This window comes from Fusarium phalaenopsidis (assembly GCF_050370095.1).
Source record: "Fusarium phalaenopsidis strain FUZ10S chromosome Unknown contig_32284, whole genome shotgun sequence".
Taxonomy (NCBI): Eukaryota; Fungi; Ascomycota; class Sordariomycetes; order Hypocreales; family Nectriaceae; genus Fusarium; species Fusarium phalaenopsidis.
Genome location: NW_028145414.1, coordinates 678,862 through 696,951, shown reverse-complemented (window position 1 = coordinate 696,951; position 18,090 = coordinate 678,862). Strand labels below are relative to the sequence as shown.

The 18,090-nt window shown below is 48.9% G+C and overlaps 3 protein-coding genes across 3 annotated transcripts; all 3 read right to left on the bottom strand.

The window, feature by feature from the left end:
* Positions 1-4,446: 4,446 nt before the first annotated feature.
* On the bottom strand, positions 4,447-7,199 carry LRP88_02151 (copper amine oxidase; the record flags this gene model as incomplete). Its single annotated transcript, XM_083238821.1, has 8 exons — positions 4,447-4,771; positions 4,840-5,050; positions 5,108-5,283; positions 5,335-5,352; positions 5,480-5,969; positions 6,025-6,442; positions 6,499-6,826; positions 6,931-7,199. 8 exons carry the CDS (start codon positions 7,197-7,199, stop codon positions 4,447-4,449), a joined length of 2,235 nt encoding a protein of 744 aa, XP_083105416.1.
* Positions 7,200-8,141: 942 nt separating this feature from the next.
* On the bottom strand, positions 8,142-13,076 carry LRP88_02150 (P-loop containing nucleoside triphosphate hydrolase protein; the record flags this gene model as incomplete). The annotated part of the gene is made up of 9 exons (XM_083238820.1): positions 8,142-8,421; positions 8,484-8,861; positions 8,925-9,001; positions 9,058-11,300; positions 11,371-11,604; positions 11,657-11,936; positions 11,995-12,178; positions 12,279-12,750; positions 12,863-13,076. 9 exons carry the CDS (start codon positions 13,074-13,076, stop codon positions 8,142-8,144), a joined length of 4,362 nt encoding a protein of 1,453 aa, XP_083105415.1.
* A 1,617-nt stretch (positions 13,077-14,693) lies between these two features.
* On the bottom strand, positions 14,694-15,245 carry LRP88_02149 (uncharacterized protein; the record flags this gene model as incomplete). Its single annotated transcript, XM_083238819.1, has 1 exon — positions 14,694-15,245. The coding sequence occupies one exon, from the start codon at positions 15,243-15,245 to the stop codon at positions 14,694-14,696; it is 552 nt and encodes a 183-aa protein (XP_083105414.1).
* Between the last annotated feature and the right edge of the window lie 2,845 nt (positions 15,246-18,090).

Here is an 18,090-nt window from a genome sequence, read left to right as displayed (position 1 = left end):
AACCTATATATAGTTAAGGGTCTATTTGCCTAGAGTTTAAGGGTTATCCCAATTAATCTCAATCTATAACTCTATTTCCCTATAACTCTACAAGTGGTCTCATTTAGCCTATTTAAATTAGGCCCCTATTAGGTGACCTTATAGATCCTAATAGTGCCGAGGCAGCTATGGCAGCTAACTATGATAAATAGACCTTAGTTTCTTTAATAGCTATTATAGCTTAGCTTTATTAATAATTTCCCTATTAAGGGTTCCAATCAGGCTAGCTAGTCTTCCGGCATTAAAGGTAGCCTTCTAGACATCAGACTATTTAAACCTAGGGTCCCTTTTATTACTAGGGCCCTTTAGATCTTACCTACCCAGTAGATCTAAGCTATCTTAGATCATTATCGCCAGAAGGGCAGCTGGCAGCAGAGACATAGGAGTCAAGTAGGCACGATCATAGGTGCCAAGGGATCTAAATTAACTATCTTAAATAGCATTACCTTCCTTAGGCTTTCCTTAATTACCTTCCTTAATTCTAGGTGCTTATACTATAATAAAGTCTAGATTAATATCTTTAGTTAAATCCCTTAGGCCTAGGTTATTACCCTAGTCCCTTAGATCATAATCTTAATTATTATCCTAGTTAGGATTAATCTTATTAACTTAATCCCTTAGGCCGAGAATATTACCTTAGTCCCTTAGATCGCGGTTTAGAGTATTATCTAGATCGATCTTATTAGCCTGACCCCTTAGGCTAAGGATATCGCCTTAATCCCTTAGGTCTAGGTCTAGAGCATCGTCCTAATCCTCATAGTGGTTAGCATTCTATATTTTACTGCTAGTTACTATTTTAGCTATTAATTAATCCGGTTAAGCCTCTTCCACTTAGTTTAATAGCTAGTCTAATTCCTCCCTACTGATTCGCAATAGGTTGTCTTTTAGCTAGTTAATATCTCTATTAAATTATTTATCTTTATTAAAGATAATATCTCTCATAGATATAACTTTCCTAGTAGCTAGGTTCCAGATCCGATAGATATTAGTTAACTAATAGCCCACGAGGTAGCCGATCTAGGCGCGGGGATTTAGTTATTGCCGCTTATTGCGGCCCTTCAGAGCGTCTTAGGTTATTATAAATGCCTTAGATCCATAGGTTTGTAGGTAACCTAGATAGGGGACCTTGCGTTCCTAGCCGTAACTATCTCGCTAGGCTATTGCTATGTGGAACTATGTGTATAGGGTATCCCAGTTGTTAATTCTTCGAGGCGTCTAGTTATATAGATAAACAGCAGCTTAATAGATCTTAACTTAAAAGAAGTAAGGAAATTAAGCTCTAGCTCATAGGGCCCTAGCCCTAATTATAATAACCTTGCCGGATAGCTTAGCCCCGCTATTTTAAGCAGGTATATCTATGGCTATTAACTCCACGATAATATTTATCCCTCTAAGGAATCTAAACACTAGTTGAGGCCAGTCTTTAGACTTCCCTAGGATTTCTCTATTATACTTAATAGCCTAAGGCTTTAGCTAATACTACCTAGCTAGATAACCTAAGAAGTCTTTAATAACTAGGACTAGCTCTTTATATTACCGAGTCTTTAAATAATAATCCTAGATATAACTAGAATAATAGTCTATTATTAATATTAGGCTAGCCCTTCCTTTTAGATCTTTATCTAGGTCGTGGAAGTTAATAGCTAGCCTTAGACCGGGTCTAGCTAGAAGGTCTCGCGGCAAGCGGCTAATCTGCCGGGTTATCTTAGAAGTGCCATAGTTATTACATTTAATAGTTATAATCCCTTTGATCCGGACCCCTGTGACCTTATTAACTAGCCTTTCTAGGGCTTAAGGCCCCGGATAACTAAGCCGTAAATGCCAATAGCGGGCATCTTGTTTAGTTACCTTAGGTTGGGTTAATGAGTTAAATCGATTGCATTGGGTAGGAAATGCGGCTTCTAGCTAATCTAATAGAATATCTTTAATAATAAATTAATTATAATAATTAGCTAAGTAGCAAAAGATCAATCCGGTTATTATATAGAGGCAGTTAAAGTTAGGGCGAGTATCCCACTAATAGCCCTGCCGTTATAGCCACCGTAAGGATATGAGATTATAAGGGAAGTTAGGGCAAAAGGCTATATTAAATAGAGATATTAGCCTTAGGCCCTTAGTCCCCTTAGTCAGGATATTAACCTAACCATAGCCTAAGACTAGGATATTATATTCTCTAGCGATTAAGATATTATTTACCTATATATATTAATATCCTTTAAACCGGTTAATTTAATTAAATATATAGATTATAGCCCTGGAGTCTAAGATAGCTAACTTCTATAGGGGATACTAGGCAGTAAGAAAAGCGGCATTAACTATACCTATTAGGCTAGAATAGCGCCCTATAATATATCCTAGTTAATCTAACTCTATTAGTCTAGGTAACTCCTTAAGAGCTTTAACTTTATCCTTTAGTCCTTAATTAAAAAGTTAATATTTAACTCTATCTCTAATCACTAGGTTCTCTTTAAACTAGGTAAGAGCCTTTAATAGAAAGAGGTAATAGTAGTCAGAGAGGCTATAATAAAGGCCCCCGTAGGCCTCATAGCTTAAGTTAGTATTTCTTTAATCCCAGGCTTACTTAGACTTCGTCCTTTTTAACTAAGAGACGGGTTGTTTAGACTTACGTTTCTTAGAGGTCCATTTTAGCTAAGAGGGCCCGGCAGATCCGGAAGATCTAGCCGGCTGTTGGCCTTCTTGACCTAAATCCTATTCCTGATCCGATTGATCAGTCGGATCCGGATCCTGCCCATAGGTCGGGCCAAAGGCCCCTCTTTTAACCCGGGCTGGGGCCGTCTTGGTTAGCTGCAGCAGGCCCTTCCGGCTAACCTCTGCTCGTAGGTTCTTAGCGATATCTCAGATAGATAGGGTCTTTGCCTCTAGCTTATCCTAATAGATGCCATGATAGATCGAGACCCAATTTCCGTAGCTTGGCTAAATAACCTTGCATAGGTCATCAAACCATACATTCGGGTTATCTAGGCCTCTAATGCCTTTAGCCTAGGCCTGGTGGGTTACTTACTCCTAGTCTATTAGCCAGCGAGGGAAGTCCTTAGCTACCTTCGGCATTAAGGCTAAGGTCTTCTAATATTTAACTCGGGCCTCAACCTACTATTCAATTATTATAGCCCCAACGCTATCTCAAAGGTTAATATACCAGCTCCTAAGATCCTATTCAGGATCAAAGGCACTAATAATCAGCCCCATAGCCACGGTTTCCATCATCCAATCCTTCATCTTATCAATCCGGCTTTATTCCTATTCAAACTCTCGATAGTCTTAGTCATAGTCCTTGCGTTCAGACTAGAAGGAAGCCTTATCTTTAGCAGTCAATTCACTGATATATTGAGCCTGCTGGGTTAGATCGGTTGATTCGGGCGTATAGGTCGGGGCGAGGGTCTAACTGGACCCTCGGGTCTGCAGGGGTCGTTCGAGCTCGACCCGCTGTGGAGGGATTCTTCGATAATAGGTGCTAACTAGCGGTCTGATTGGGCGCGGCATCGGCTGATCAGATGTATCTGGGTTAACAAGCTGCCAGATACGGGCTGAATTTGCCTTTAATTTAAATGCCTTATCCTAATTTCCCTAATCATTAAAGGTCTCAAGATAGACCTTCCGGGTGGATGCGTTATTTTCGGTAGACATCATGATCTTCATATATGATTAAATCGGCAATATATATCATAGCGCAGATAGCTTCTTTAAGCAAATAAGACTCTTAATTATTAAATAATATACGGCATATTCGATCAGAATAATATAAAACAACACGATATAGAGCTAAAAGTAATAATATTATTGCTTAATCTTCCTCCCGGCCCCTCTCAAGAGAAAAGGGGGTTTTCTAGTCATCTGACTAAGGCTAGGATATCTATGTACCAGGGGTTTATGCAAATTCGGGGCAGATGCCGCCACATGAGGGGTCGATCCAACAAGATCTTAATAAGGAAAATTAACCGGAATACCGGGCTTTAACTGCCGAGACTATTTTAAGTTCAGTTTTAAGCGATAAACTTAAACTGTAACATATACTCAGCTTATGTATGTGTGTTTTTCAACCTCAATCTCCTCCCAAAAGCTAGATCAGGGCATGACAATAGAAACAGCACTTATTGTATATACTATCTTGAATAAACAAAGTTCTATCAATTGGTCAGTTGCCACCAACTGCCATGCCCGAGATCCTGACACGCTCGTGCAAGGAGCAAAGGCGAGTTATCATGTTGGAATTGAAGTATCTGTGCCTGGGGAATAAAACACATTGGCCTAGACCCTCAACTCAACCCTCAGTGGGAGTTCAAGTGACGTTATCTGTCTTCTGGGGCCTCATAGGCACGCCTCGAGCACGCAAAGGCATGGGGATTATGCATGACAGCCCTTCATGAGACCCCGAGCCGTCTTCATCACCTAGCCACCAGGGTTCGTCTGTAGACTACCACTTGGGTTCCAGGGGAACTTTGGAATCTGAATCTCCCCGACAAAGCTGCTCAAGTCGGGTGCCACTTTGTTCATATCAAATGCACAGGTCGGCTGCTTCGTCCCGAACGTCTTGGCATCGGTGACGATGGAATGCTCGTTGTAGGAAAGCCGGGCTTGATGAATGGTGCGTCGCGACACGTCGCCGGCAAAGTAGTTTTGCGGTGCAATGAACATCGATGATACAGCTGTCGTCATCACCGTGTTTGGTAGATCGGCAGTGTTGGGGAGATGGTGCATGCCTAGGTTGAAGTACCTCGAAAAGGGGAAAAGAAAAAAGAGAGTTAGCTGTGCTGTGACAACTATAGTGGCGCAAGTACTTACAGAACGATGTCCTCTTGGTCTAGACTCTCCCCGTTGAAGAACTCGTCAAAGTTCACGGCTGGGTGATGCGGATCGTGGCTGTTGAAGGCGTATGCACTCTTTGGTTCGGTGTCGTGGTGCTGAAGGGCGTAGAGGTTATGATTGGCCCAATTGGCGGATTGACCGAGGGCTGAGGATGACTGAACCGTCAGGTGGGCAGTACTACCACTGTCTGTAGACATCCTCCGTTAGCAATGTTAGGGCGCGTGTGTGAGGGAGGTTGGCACACTTGGGAAAATGTGGTAGCCGGGTGCCTCTCCAAAACTATTCAGCTTATCCTTATTGACAACGGCGTATGCAGCAGCTCCGTTCTTGGCCCAGGTAATTTTGCTGTCGTCTTCGCTGGTGATGTAGGAGCGGTTGACCTTCATGGTGTTGATAGGCTGACCATCAGACCACGGGTAGCTGATGATGGTCAATAACTTGCTCGTAGAGGGGACGGAGGGGATCATACACTTGGGTAGTTGGCACAAACTCAGTTTTCAACAGACTGTTTTTTCTGCCCTTGATGTCCAGATCGAGCTTGAAATTGATGACATGGTCATGCATGGACCCTGACAAGTTGTCGTGAATATGAAAGCCATAATCACCGTCTCCTGACCAAAAGGCACCCTGAATGTAGCCTGAGGCCCGAACGGTGACGGCGATGGAGCCGTCGTAGTGGAAAGAATACTCGAAGAGATAGTCGTAGTTCCCTACCGTCGAGACGCTACGGATAGTAAAAACAATGTTTTTACTCGCAGACACATGGGTTGATGTTAAATGACGCTGAATAGGAAAGCCAGTGTCGTATTCAAAGAGGCACAGACTGTTGGGGTGCACATGAGTAGTTTCGCTGATGTAAAACGTCGTGTTGAGATAGGTGGCATGGGACGGGCAGTCGAAACCGTCGACCAGATTCCATTGGCTGGTGCCAATGCCGTATGAGGAATCGAGATATGCTGATGAGGCATGTAGCGGGTCCTGCGAAGCGTAGTGCGCAAGCGCCTCCTGGAGACCAAGCTCATAGATCAGACGCTCGCCCTTGTATCGGATATCGTGAAGCTGCAACCCCGTCTCCTTTTGGTTGGAGACGAAGAAGCTGAAGTCCACTGTTTCGCCTTGTTAGCCGCGTGTATGCAAGATAACGACATCAAATGCACCTACTCCATTCAACGTAGTTCTGCTCTCTGTCGACCCCGAACCGTGGGCCCTCTGGCTGTACAGAAATGGGAGGGTACAGATGATCGCGCGGCAGCTTCTCGCCTTGCTGGTCAGTAGAGGTCCATGATCCATCCACGTTTGGTCCTGGTCTTCTAGTTAAGGTCTCGACGCCTTTGCGAAAGGCGGCAGTGGTTGGCCAATAGTTGCCGTCGTAGTACCAGCCAACTACCCTCCACTTGGAAGGATCTCGGCCCGTTATATCGGCTTTGAATTGCAAAGAAGTTGGTAATATGGTCTCGGAAAAGAATTCGCCGGTGTGAGCAGAGTAGAACTCGTTCCACTGGTAGATCCTGTCGCCGCTATGAGTCAGAGGATCACTACCTGCAATCAACAGTTTGTCGTCATCTGCGCCGGTTGCGGTCTATTTATGCCATCAGCTAAAAGTTTCTTGGATGCACGTAGGGAAGATGTACTAACACCGTTGAGAAGTCGCTTGGTGATGTCTTGAATTTCAGCTCCGACCTTCAGATTGAAAGCAGCGATGGCATCACCATCAGCGTTGTACACGTTGATTCGGCCGCGGCCAGATGTGAATATGTAGTTGAGCTCCTCGTACCGGGTCGAGCCCTTCTTGACGGGTAGAGGGCCAACCATGTACTCCTGAATGTAGGGTTGCAGCTGCGAGTTAAACTGCAAGGTTGCTCTCGCATACCGGGCTGGAGCAGGGCCGCGTCCCTCGAGATATGCCAATGCATCGGTCTTGTTCGGCTGCAACAGGTCCAGAGTCACAATGACGTTGTCCCAACTACATACCATCAGTTGAAAGGTATCGGCATAGTGATATATAAGAAGTAGGGATAAGTCACTGGGGAGGTCATTTCAGGGGTAATGCGAAAAGACAAAACTTACGAGGTCGAGTTAACCACAGCAGTCAGGTTGAGTTCCTTCTGCTGATGGAGGTAAGCAGTAACTTGAGCATATTCATGATCTGTGAGGCCCTGGAAGATGTTCTTGCTTGGCGCCGTAATGGTGACTTCTTTACCGGAGCTGCATCCCTGCCGCTTCGAAGGACGACGGAGGGAATGTGACCGTGCTGCTGGGCCAGGGATGGATGGGCGAGCCAAGACCCCGCTCAGGAAAGTCAGCAGACAGAGCCTCAAGCAAACGATGAGAAGCATGGCTGCTCGTGTTTGGAAACATGCGTGAATACACCAGGCCGTGGACGCGATGGGATGGTATGGGCAACCTAAAATAGAGGAGTACGGGCAGTCGACGGGTTTCGGACTCTGAAGACCGGCTTCCATAGGGATTCTTTTCCGTACTACCTGCTGCAACACGGGAAGCGCGGCACGGCACGGCGCGGAAGGGGCGGCGACAAGGAGAATCGAGGATACCATGTAAACTGATACGTCACGTCAGCCAGCCACCTACACAACCAACTGCATCAACTAGGCACGGAAGCTACCTTCCCGCGCATTAGAGAGCGGAGCAAGCGGCAAAAACATAGTCTCAACGCACTAAACCGGGAAAAAGAGTCGAGGTAGATCGAAATCAGATCATCCGATCGACAACACATGGCACTTACCGAAAGCCCAACACAGGGGCCATTTGCAAGGTCCACTTAGGGATGGGTCGCCTTGGAAATGAGTCTGCAGGACTTGGATCCACCCCTGCGAGCATCTGGGATCGACACAGACGCGCATCTAGTGAGTATCATCGGGTGTGGGGGAGTGGCACTGCTCGTTTCCCTCGCGAAAGTCAGAAAAAAGCAGCACAATCTGTGATGTTCAAATAGCGCCCTACTAGACGGGCTTCATGACCGCCAACGGGGCTTGAGATGAGGTAGAGGGACCTGCATTATGATATCGAGAGAGTAAATGTTGATCTTTTACTGCACGGGGTGGATTATATGGCACCACCACTTTGCCACTGATTCTAGCTTGTGCCAAATCTTCAGGCGCCTAGCTCGAGCAATCACGCTCTAATTATCTTGTACGGTGCAGGCTATAAATCGTACTCGCCCTGGAACAAAAGCAGGGAAGCTTCAAGGGGCATCTTAGATGAGCTGTATTGCACAGTACAATCATTCCTCCACAGGTAACTGGTAATCTGACTTCTAACTATTCTGACAATGTTTCTCCCTCTTCTTCTTCTCTTTCTTCCTTCTTCTTTTCCACAGCCAGTTTTTCGTACAGAGCAGCAAAAGCCGAGGCCTCAGGCCCCTTTTCCAAAAGCTTTCGCGGAGGTCCAAACTCTTGCAGCTCGCCTGCATCGAGAACAGCTACCATATCGAAGTCATCCAGAGCCGACGCAAGCTTATGAACAATGGCAATTACTGTGCGATTCTCAAACCGCTCACGCAGGACACGCTGGACGAGCTCATCGACGTGCGAGTCCACGCTGGTTACGGTGTTAGTATCTGGTGCATGAATAGGGGGTAGATGGAGGGCGTGACACTGTACCTGCTTGTGGCTTCATCAAGAACGACGACGGGCGATGGGCGCAGGATGGCGCGCGAAATGCAAAAGAGCTGCCTTTGGCCATGTGAGAGGTGTAGCTCCTCGATGAGCACATCAAGCCCGCCCTTTTCGACTACAATGTCCCACAGGTCTACAGCTCTCAGTGCATCTTCAATTGCAGCATCCGTGAGTCCAGAAGAAGGGTCCGCATTCAAACGTACGCTGCCTCCCTCGATGAGGAACGCATCTTGCGGCACAGCGACTAGCCGGGTGCGAACTTGCTCACGGGGCAGCGTGCTAATGTCAAGCTCGTCTATAGTTATGCGGCCACCGTGGAGGTCTACCATGCGGAAAAGGCATGAGACCATGGAACTCTTACCACTGCGAGGGCATATGGGTTAGCTAGAGAGGTCTGACAAGAGGAACATGTTGGAAGGGCCTTACCTTCCAGTCCGTCCGCAGATGCCAATTTTTTGCCCTGCCTCGATCGACATGGATATGTTCTTCAGGACATGTTCAGACTGCCTGCAAACGGGCGGGTTAGCAAGTGACTGTATGATGGCGAAAAAACGTTGACGTACCTGTATCCGGCCGAGACATTGTCGAACACGATGGTTCCCTTGGACGGCCACATGGGCGGCGGCTGTTCCTTTTCCTGCGGTTCGTGTTCTGAAACGGTGTGGGATGTGAAGGATTTGATCCTAGAGATTGCACCGATTTGAGTCTCCAAGTTTGTCCAGAAGGTCATCAAGAGCTTGAGATGCTGGCTAAACTGGATGATGTTGACCAGTGCCACTCCGATCAACCCCGTCGGCAGCACGCCTCTGAGCTGGGTAACGAGGACCATGACCAGCACAGCGATAAAGGCCACAAACATGTCGAGGACAAAGGTCAGCCACCGCTGGACCGCGTAGAGAAGATAGAAAGGCTTCTGCGACCGGTCCAGCAACTCGTGGTGCTTCTTCTCAAGGGCACCGCGCCACCCAAACGCGCGCAGTGTTACCAGTCCAGTGACGGACTCAGTGAACAGGGCGTAGAGCGGGCTCTTTGCCTCAAGATCCATAAACCGGAGCTGGCGAGATGTCCGTAGGTACGTGTGCTGGACCACCCACAGCGCCGCGAACAAAAAGGGGAATGCAACGGCCGTATAATACGAACCAGCGGCGATTAGTGCCATCTCGGCGATGCACAGCACGAACGTAGCAAAGGTGTTGAGCGCCGAGAGGGGCAAGTCCATGTCGATGAGCTGGAGATCTTGGCTGAAGCGGTTGATGGTGACGCCAGCGTCGGTCGCGGCGAAGAAGGACATTGGCGCGTTGAGCACTGTCTTGAGCAGGCTCTGGTGGAAGTTGTTACCCGACAGCGGTACCATGGTGACGATCATCTGCCAGGTGCTCACGACTAGGAAGATAATGGCCAGTCCACCCAGCATGGCGTAGATGCCTAGGTAGTAGCCGAGCCGTGTAAATGGGTCCTTGGCATTGGCGGCTGCCCACCAGTTGAGCCAGATGGTGGGGAAGGATTGGCTGAAGATGAAGGCGCAGATGGCGGCGACAAAGATCAAGGTTGGGATCCAGCCAATGGCGCGGATGTAATATGTGTAGATTGCCACGTCCCCAGTGCGACGACCGGCCTCGTCTTCGAGGTCCTCGAGATGGGCGTCTTCCGAATTCACCAGGGCACCAGCCGATGCCTCGGTAGGAGCAGAAGCCGCATCGGAGGCTTGCTCATATGTCCAGTCTGCCGAGGATACAAGGGAGCGAGACACGTAGCCGCCAGACTCGGTCAGCTTGTCCAAGTTCCCCTGCTCGCAGCCTATGCCGGTTCCATCGATACTAAGGATGTGGTCTGCGTAGGGAACTCGCGTACCGCGTGAAGAGGCGATGATGACGGTTGCCTTGAGCTGCCGCAGGATGCCATGAGTGCCAAGGAGATTGTGAAATACGGCGTTCTCAGTGTGCGCATCCAATCCGCTGAAGACGTCATCCAGGACAATGACATCTTTCTGCGCGTACACAGCTCTTGCCAGACTGATTCTTTGACTCTGGCCTCCGCTGAGAACAATGCCCTTGCTCCCTATCGTGGTGAGATCTCCCCTGGGGAGTTGGGAGAGATCTTGTCTCAACGCACAAGCATCCAGCACCTGCTGGTACCAGCGCTCATCTGCTGGTGAGAAAGCGATGATGCTATCTCGCACGGTACCGTTCATGTGCCACGGGGTCTGGTCGCAGTAGGCAATTTCGGAGCTCGATACTTGGACGGACCCGGCCATGATACCAACCTCTCCAAGAAATGCCTTGAGAAGAGTCGATTTGCCACTGCCGACCGGCCCAACGAGAAGCGTGAACTTGCCCAGGGGGACTTGGACATCGATGCCGCTCAAGATGGGCTTTTTGGTGGTGTCGTATCCAAAAGAGCCAGCCTTGACGATGACAGCGTTGCCATTCAACGAACCATTTGACATTGCACCTTTCAGTAGCTTGGGCTCTTCTTCAGGTGAAGAGCAGTTCTTCTCGGGTTCACTGCCTGAAGACCTGGAGCCCAAGGAGTCGTCGCCTTCGATGCCATCCTGAATGACTCTATCGTCGACGCGGACGTCTGTGCTGAGGAAAGACTGGATGCGCACAAAGCTTCCGATGGAACCCATCAGAGAGGATAATGACGTAACAAACGAGGTCAGGGGATCCTGCAGGAGTGCAAACAGAGACAAAGACGTAAACATGCGGTTTGTGTCCAAGTTACTGCCTGCCCCCCGTGACTGGGCAAGCACGCTGTACGCCGTGAAGGTTAGAATGGGGGCGAAGATAGGAGCAAGGTAGGCTACAGGTGCCACAGTTAGCGAGGTCTCTTGAGAGCCGAGCTCTTGACATGTGAAGCGATTGCTACTCACCCAAGACCATATTCCAGATCAGCAACCTGCGGAATTTGCCCGAGATGTGCATCTCCTCGTTCCGCATGGCCTGAATACGTGTGCCGAGCACGTCGGTCAGGCCACACATTTTGACCCCCTTCATGGCCCCCAGCATCTGAGATGTTGCGGCAATTCTCTTTTCGATGGCCTCGAGCCACATAGCTTGTCGAGCCATGACGAAGCTGACGGCAATAACAGACCCGATGATGGAGACTAAATGTATGCCGAGTTAGCAGATGGATCGTTCGTTCCAGCCTGAACTTACAAATTGCGGCTCCGACAGGAATGAGGCACACAACACCGAGCTGACGTTCCAACAGGTAGACTGCCACGGCAATCTCAACTAAGTTGGCCCAGACGTCGTGAGCAGTGCGCCATCCCGTGTCAATCCTCTCAATATCAGCGCTCATCAGTGTCAGGGCTGCGGTAGGGTCGGCAGCCGTGATGTCGATATCTGTAGCCTTGTCATACAGCATCGTGATGAGCTGACCGCGTGCCATGGTGATGGCGCGATAGGTCAGGTGCTGGTACTGACCAGTCGTCACCTGTGATGTCAAGCGTCAGTGAGGTGCTGCTATGGCTCGTCTGTAGGGAAGAACGTACTCCTATGCCGACGTAGACAATGAACCAGGCGCCTATGAGGCCGTAACCCTGGTTCATGTCATCAGAGTCGCTATCCTTTTCGGCCCACGCCAGTGTCGTTGAGATGAGGAAGGGCTGGCAAAAGGTGAAGCCGATGAAGCACAGACGGGGGAAAATGATGGACAGAATAGGCCCCTTCAGTGTCCTGAGAACGACCAAGATCAAACCGCGGCCCTCTTTTTTAGATGCTATGCGACTGTTAGTATCCTGCAGGGTGCGTGCATGTGCAATGCTGGAGGTAGGACGACACACATTTAGCCCAGGCAGTCTGTACTAGGCCCTGCAGATACGAAGACTTGAAATGCTTTGCAAGAGGGAACAGAGACTCAATCTCCAATTTCTTTGAGTAGCCAGCCCGGAACAGAGGGAGCTGCCACCAAAAGACCCATTGGGAGAAGACGCCGCTCGTCACCTCGGGAGGCAATGCGCGGTACTGGGGACGTAAGAATCCGCGCTTCTCGATCGCCTCGACAACCAGCATGGCAATCTTTATCACCGTCGCGACAAGGGCGGCAATGGCCGGGGACCGATTGTAGCCCTGGAGCCATAGTGTTCGGGTTCGCGTAGCGTCAAAGAGGACCGAGAGGAGTAGGAAGAGGTTGAGCACCGTCGATGGCCGATACGAGTAGACATGCTCGACATAGGACAGGCCCAACAGGCCAATGGATGCGACAAACGATAAGGCGGCGGTCGGCAAAGAGGCTTTGGTGATGACGGCTGAAGATTGAGTCAACAAGACGAGAAAGCCGATTTGCGATGCGGTGAGGAAAAGGCACAAGATCTAACAATTGTTAGAATACGAGTCACGGGAAACATCAGAGAGGTCGACTTGCAAGTTTGCAGTACAGCCAGTAGCTGGTTTCAACCTTTACCGTGTTCTTGCGCAGGAGGTAGACAGCTCGACAAGGAGCTGCGAGGAGTAACAAGGCATTGATGGGCACAACAAGTATCGACTCCTCAAAGAGCAGCGTCAGATCGAAGCCGCCTCTGCAGCCAGCCGCATGTGGCCCGAAAGAGTCGTCGTTGCACAACGCTGAGGCCATGGCGGTCGCGGATGGGACTTGTTTCCCAACCTGCCCAGAGACCCGAGGGCAATGAGCGCAATTGAAAGTTCAACGGAGCTGCAAACGGACAGACGGCCATCTGTATCCTGCCTCGAGGGAAGCAAAGTGGCCGAAGGAACACAAAAAAAAAAAAAAAAAAAAAAAAAAAAGAAGGAAAACAAAAAAAGACACGTCAGACATGGTTCGGACATGGTTCAGACAGACAGGATATTGTGGTGTGGAGTGGCCCGCTTGGCGCGACATGATATGAGCAAGGCGGGTCGAAAAGAGCGCCTCACTAAAATTGTACGGTGCCAGTAGTTATGGAGAGATCAACGGTGATTCATTCTGATCAGATAGTTATGGGGCCGGGACGGGCCGGGACGGGCCGGAACAGGCACGATAGATCACATTAACTCAGCTCGACGTCCAACTGCCGTGCCAAGACATGGTGCCAGCTGGGCTAATGCGGGACGTTGGAGGTTGTGGACTCACGTGGCGCGCCTCATCCTTGTTTTATGTCGATCTTGGTAGTATCGGTAGATCCGTCACCTGGGCAGGGGTTGACCAATGGATGAAGACAGCGTGCAAAAAAACCTGGATGACCACGAGGTGCTGAAGAAAACATGGGGCACCGAAGGAACCCCGTCTAGATGCCAACGCAAGAAGGACTAGTCATTTAGTTTGAAACTGCGAGAGAAGTAATAGTAATAACTTGATAGAATAATAAAATAACTATGTGAATATGTGGTTTCTTGAGTTAGCCTTTTAGTTTGCCCCTGGTTCGGCTATCAGGTTAATCCTTGTGTGCCGTCCTAACTTGGCATCTTAAGATCTTTTTTCGGCTGCGTGATGGCGTGCTAGTCGAAGGGCTGTGTGGAGCTATTTCTTCTCTCCTTGTTGTTGGTACGTGATCGAGTCAGTTTCGCTAGTGAAAGACTCGGACAAGCCAAGAATTTGACGGGGCGTCCCACAAAGACTCGTATTTCTCCCCCCGGTCTCCTACCCCTGTGTCACCCCTGTATTTTCTGGAATTGTTGGATCGTGGCCTCCCATACGCTGCCCCGTGCATACGAATGCTACACTCTCGGCTGATCCCCGCCACCATCCCGAGAAGAGAGTAAGATCGTCATTGCCCAGGCGCCTGGTGTTGGTTGTCTGGTCTTGTCAGGAATAACCGAGAGAGGCACAGACGCTCAGGGACCAAAATGGACTGGAAAAAGTCAGCGATGTCATATTTCTCTCTACCCTAGCATTCGGTTGATATTTAAAAAGAAATCTCATAGTAGTAATTAAAGCCCTAGATCTTCTCCGGTTTTATTCCCGCTTAAGTAGTTATCATCATGTTAGGCCTATTACCGTATAAGGGTACCCAGGGGATTAGGTAAGCGAGTTACGCAACCCCTCTGTTCATCACAGAGGGGGCATCACAACCTGTAACTGCGTCACTGCTGTAACCGCCTTGCGCACCGTAATTGCCTCATTTCTCCACCAAATAAAGTCCAAGTTCAATAAAAGTATAATCAATAGATAGCGCTTTATCTAGTCAATTGATTCTGACAATTTGAACTTTCTTGAAGCTATTCCCACATTGTTATGTGTAAGTGAATGTGATGCCTAGTCTCGGGCCCGCGACGGCGGCACGGGAATTGTCATCCCGGCCACCACAATGCACGCCTCGACCCTCTCGTCATCCGAGTAGTTATTAGGCACGCGATCATAGCCGAATCCGCCCCAATCTTCTCGGCGTGATAGATCCTCTTCTTGATCGCTATTTTCAGGCGAATAATCCCCTCCTCCGGCCGCCAAAGCGGCTTGTGTGAATCCCTCGATCTGTGTGTTCATGATGACCTCAACATCGTCACAATCCTCCTCCTCGTTGCCGGGCAAAAGCGGCGTCAAGTCTCCGGATGATACCGAGAGCACATCTTCATATATGTTATCTAGCTGACCTCGCAAGGCTGCAGCCTTGTCAAGGTCGGCCAAATAGTCGGCGGCCTCGGGAATAGCTTCAAGAACATGCCGGCCCCAAATTCGATGCTGGAAGTCCCGGTTTTCCTCGTCAGCTTCAATCCAAAGGTGCCGACGGTTCTGGAGGACATTATTCTGCTGCCGAGTCAGTCTCTTTGACTCTAGTCTTTGCTCCTCTCGGTCTCGTGCTTCAACCATACACTTTAACTCTCCTACAGTAAAAGCTCCATCTTTTACGCCCTTAATTTGGCGTCGACTTCGTGTGCGGCGTCCCTCGAGTCGTATATGTTCCTTCTGTAAAGTGAGGGTATTCTCATGTGACTTTTGCGTGATAATGGTGAGATCAACACACGCTTCAGCGTGCCGGATAACTTTCCTCGTTGGTGTATCAAGGAGGGATATAGACCTTTGGACAGAGCGATCAGAGAGTTGCTTTTTGACTCTCCTCGGGGTCACCTTATCCCTGTTTAATTTGACTGGGAATAGCGGCTTTTCTCGCTCTTCAGCGTGCCGGCGGAGCGGACCTAGGATAACTTCTGGGTTAATAGGGAAGATGCCTGACTTCTCAAACCCAACGTATATATGACAGGCCTTAAAGGCGGCTGCATACATACGATTCCACTGGTTAAGAAAGTCAAATCGAGAGATCTGCATACCGCCGGCCATCATGAAGTTTCTAAGAGCGCATTTCTGTTCATTTTTAAGGTGTTGATAGACGCCAACGTCAAGAGGTTGCAGACGATGACTCAGGTGACTTGGGAGGCGGTACGGGATGATATCAAACATCCCACAATACCATAGAAATTCAGGATCCTCATGAGCGGAAAAGGAGTCCATCAGCAGGAGCCGATACGAGGTCGGAGCCTTCTTGACTTGGTAACGAGGTTTGAGCGCATATTCCTCGTCAAACTGGGACTTTGTGATAGTCGTTGGGTAGCCAAACCACTCCTCAATAGAGGATCCGGCGAAGGTCTCGCTGGCGGCAAAGGAACAGCGGTTAAAGTGTTGCAGCCACTGGACAGCTCGATGAGAGTTATTAAAACCCGTATCAGTGAATGTGAGGACAACCCGGTCGTCAATATCAGCCCGCGTATATTCCTCTAATAACGTCTTCGCCGTGAGTATTAGGAACGAAGGAATTGACCTCCCAGCTGCACTGACGGCATCAACAGACGTCAAAGACTCCTTATTCCCGGGCTGAAAGACAGTCGTCCGTGTGTTTCGTTTCATCCGAGTAGAAAAGAGCTTAAGGCTACCATTTACCCACCCAATTTGTAAGGGGGTCTCGTCAAAGTTCCAAAGATCGCACTTTTGGATACCAAGGGTGCTCATCAGGGCGTCGAATTCCGTGAACCAATTGTCGATGTGTTGTATATCTGTCTCGGCGGCGGCACGGGTGACTTCCTGAACCTTTGGGGACTTATATTGAAGCTCTGGATGACGCTTTTTAAACCTCCGTACCCACGATACTGATACAGGAGGCTGTGGGTTGTCAAATCGGTGTCCCCGAAGGAAACTGGCGTAGTTACGGATGGAGGCTTCTGACACAGCAAAAGCGCTCCTTTCAACTGAGCGGATAAAGGTCACCAAAGCCCGTTCGACGGCCCAGTCAGCGCCGACGGAGACCCTCCTTTGGAATCAGAAGGCAGCGGTCTCCCAGCTTTCAATAGATATATATATTTCTTAGTCAGGGCGGCATTTGCGTGGTGAAGCGCGGCGGTGTCATTGATACTATATTTGCCTGGGGAGGGGTTCGCCCGAGTTGTCGGTGGCGTAGATGCCCCGGATAGATACGCATGCGCCGCGCGCGCCGCAGCAGCGCTTTCTTTGGCTGAAAATCGAGGCATATTTAATTCCAATTGAAAATAAAGTCGATCTTTAATTTGAAGCTATTCGGACTTCAATTCGTGGAGAAATGAGGTAATTACGGTGCGCAAGGCGGTTACAGCAGTGACGCAGTTACAGGTTGTGATGCCCCCTCTGTGATGAACAGAGGGGCGGCCTATTATTAGTCAGCCCCCTGGGTATGTCTGATTACCTAGTCTAGTGTTTTCTTGTTTGTCCATGGCCAAGACTGCGCATTTCGCCAACCAACATGATGTGGGGCAGTATCGATTATTTCTGAACACCGAGGATTCCGCGGCGTTGCATTGGTGGCTGATCCATTTGAAATGTGAGTGTAATTAGTTTCTGCATGCAGCTGTAAAATGTATACTGTTTCCTCCATTGCTGCTAGCCGAGGTGATGGGTGTGATGCTTTCAAAAGTCTTAGGTATTATGACATATCCTATTAGTTTGCTTTGATCTGTTTTTTGCTATCTAATGGGAATAAAGTTAAAAAAAAAAAAAAAAAAAGGTCCGCCGTTTACATTCAACAGCTGCAAGTCTCCCAGCTTGTAGGCGCTCTTCTGAGCGGCATGCATCCTAACCGAGGATCTCAACGGATACCCTATTCAGATGTCATGTAACTGCTCAGTTTCATGACCCCATCGTCAGATCATCCAGTGTGATTGTGTCATCTAGCTGGTGATCAAGCCATCACTTGGAACCAAAGAAATTGTCAGCAGTGTGAATAATCTATTTTCTTCATCACTGGGATCCCGATAGCTATCCAATACCGGGCCTGTTATCTCATTCTCGTGTTCAGCCTAGTCGTCATTTCAAACTCCGGTGGGTTAGCTCCGTTCTCCTGATGTCCGGGTAAAGAGAAAACTTACCTACCTCGCAGTGGCAATTCCATGCAGCTCATCATCGATCCGAACTTTTGTACCGGCATATTTCCCCACAGGCCTACAGACGAGACTACGGATGGAGAAGATCCAGAGCTGAAGCGCCGGAGTGTGCATGGCCTCAACCTGGCTGTAGTTGTCATTGGTGTGCGTGTGGACCGAGTGGGCAATGGGTGGAGATAAATAGGTTGTTTTCCAGCTGAATCCAGGATCTATCTGCCTTGAATTCCCATCAGGGACCAGCATAGTTGTTGTCTCCCGAGTCAGTGCATCCACCTACATCATGACAATGCGCACAATGTTGCTCCTGCCTT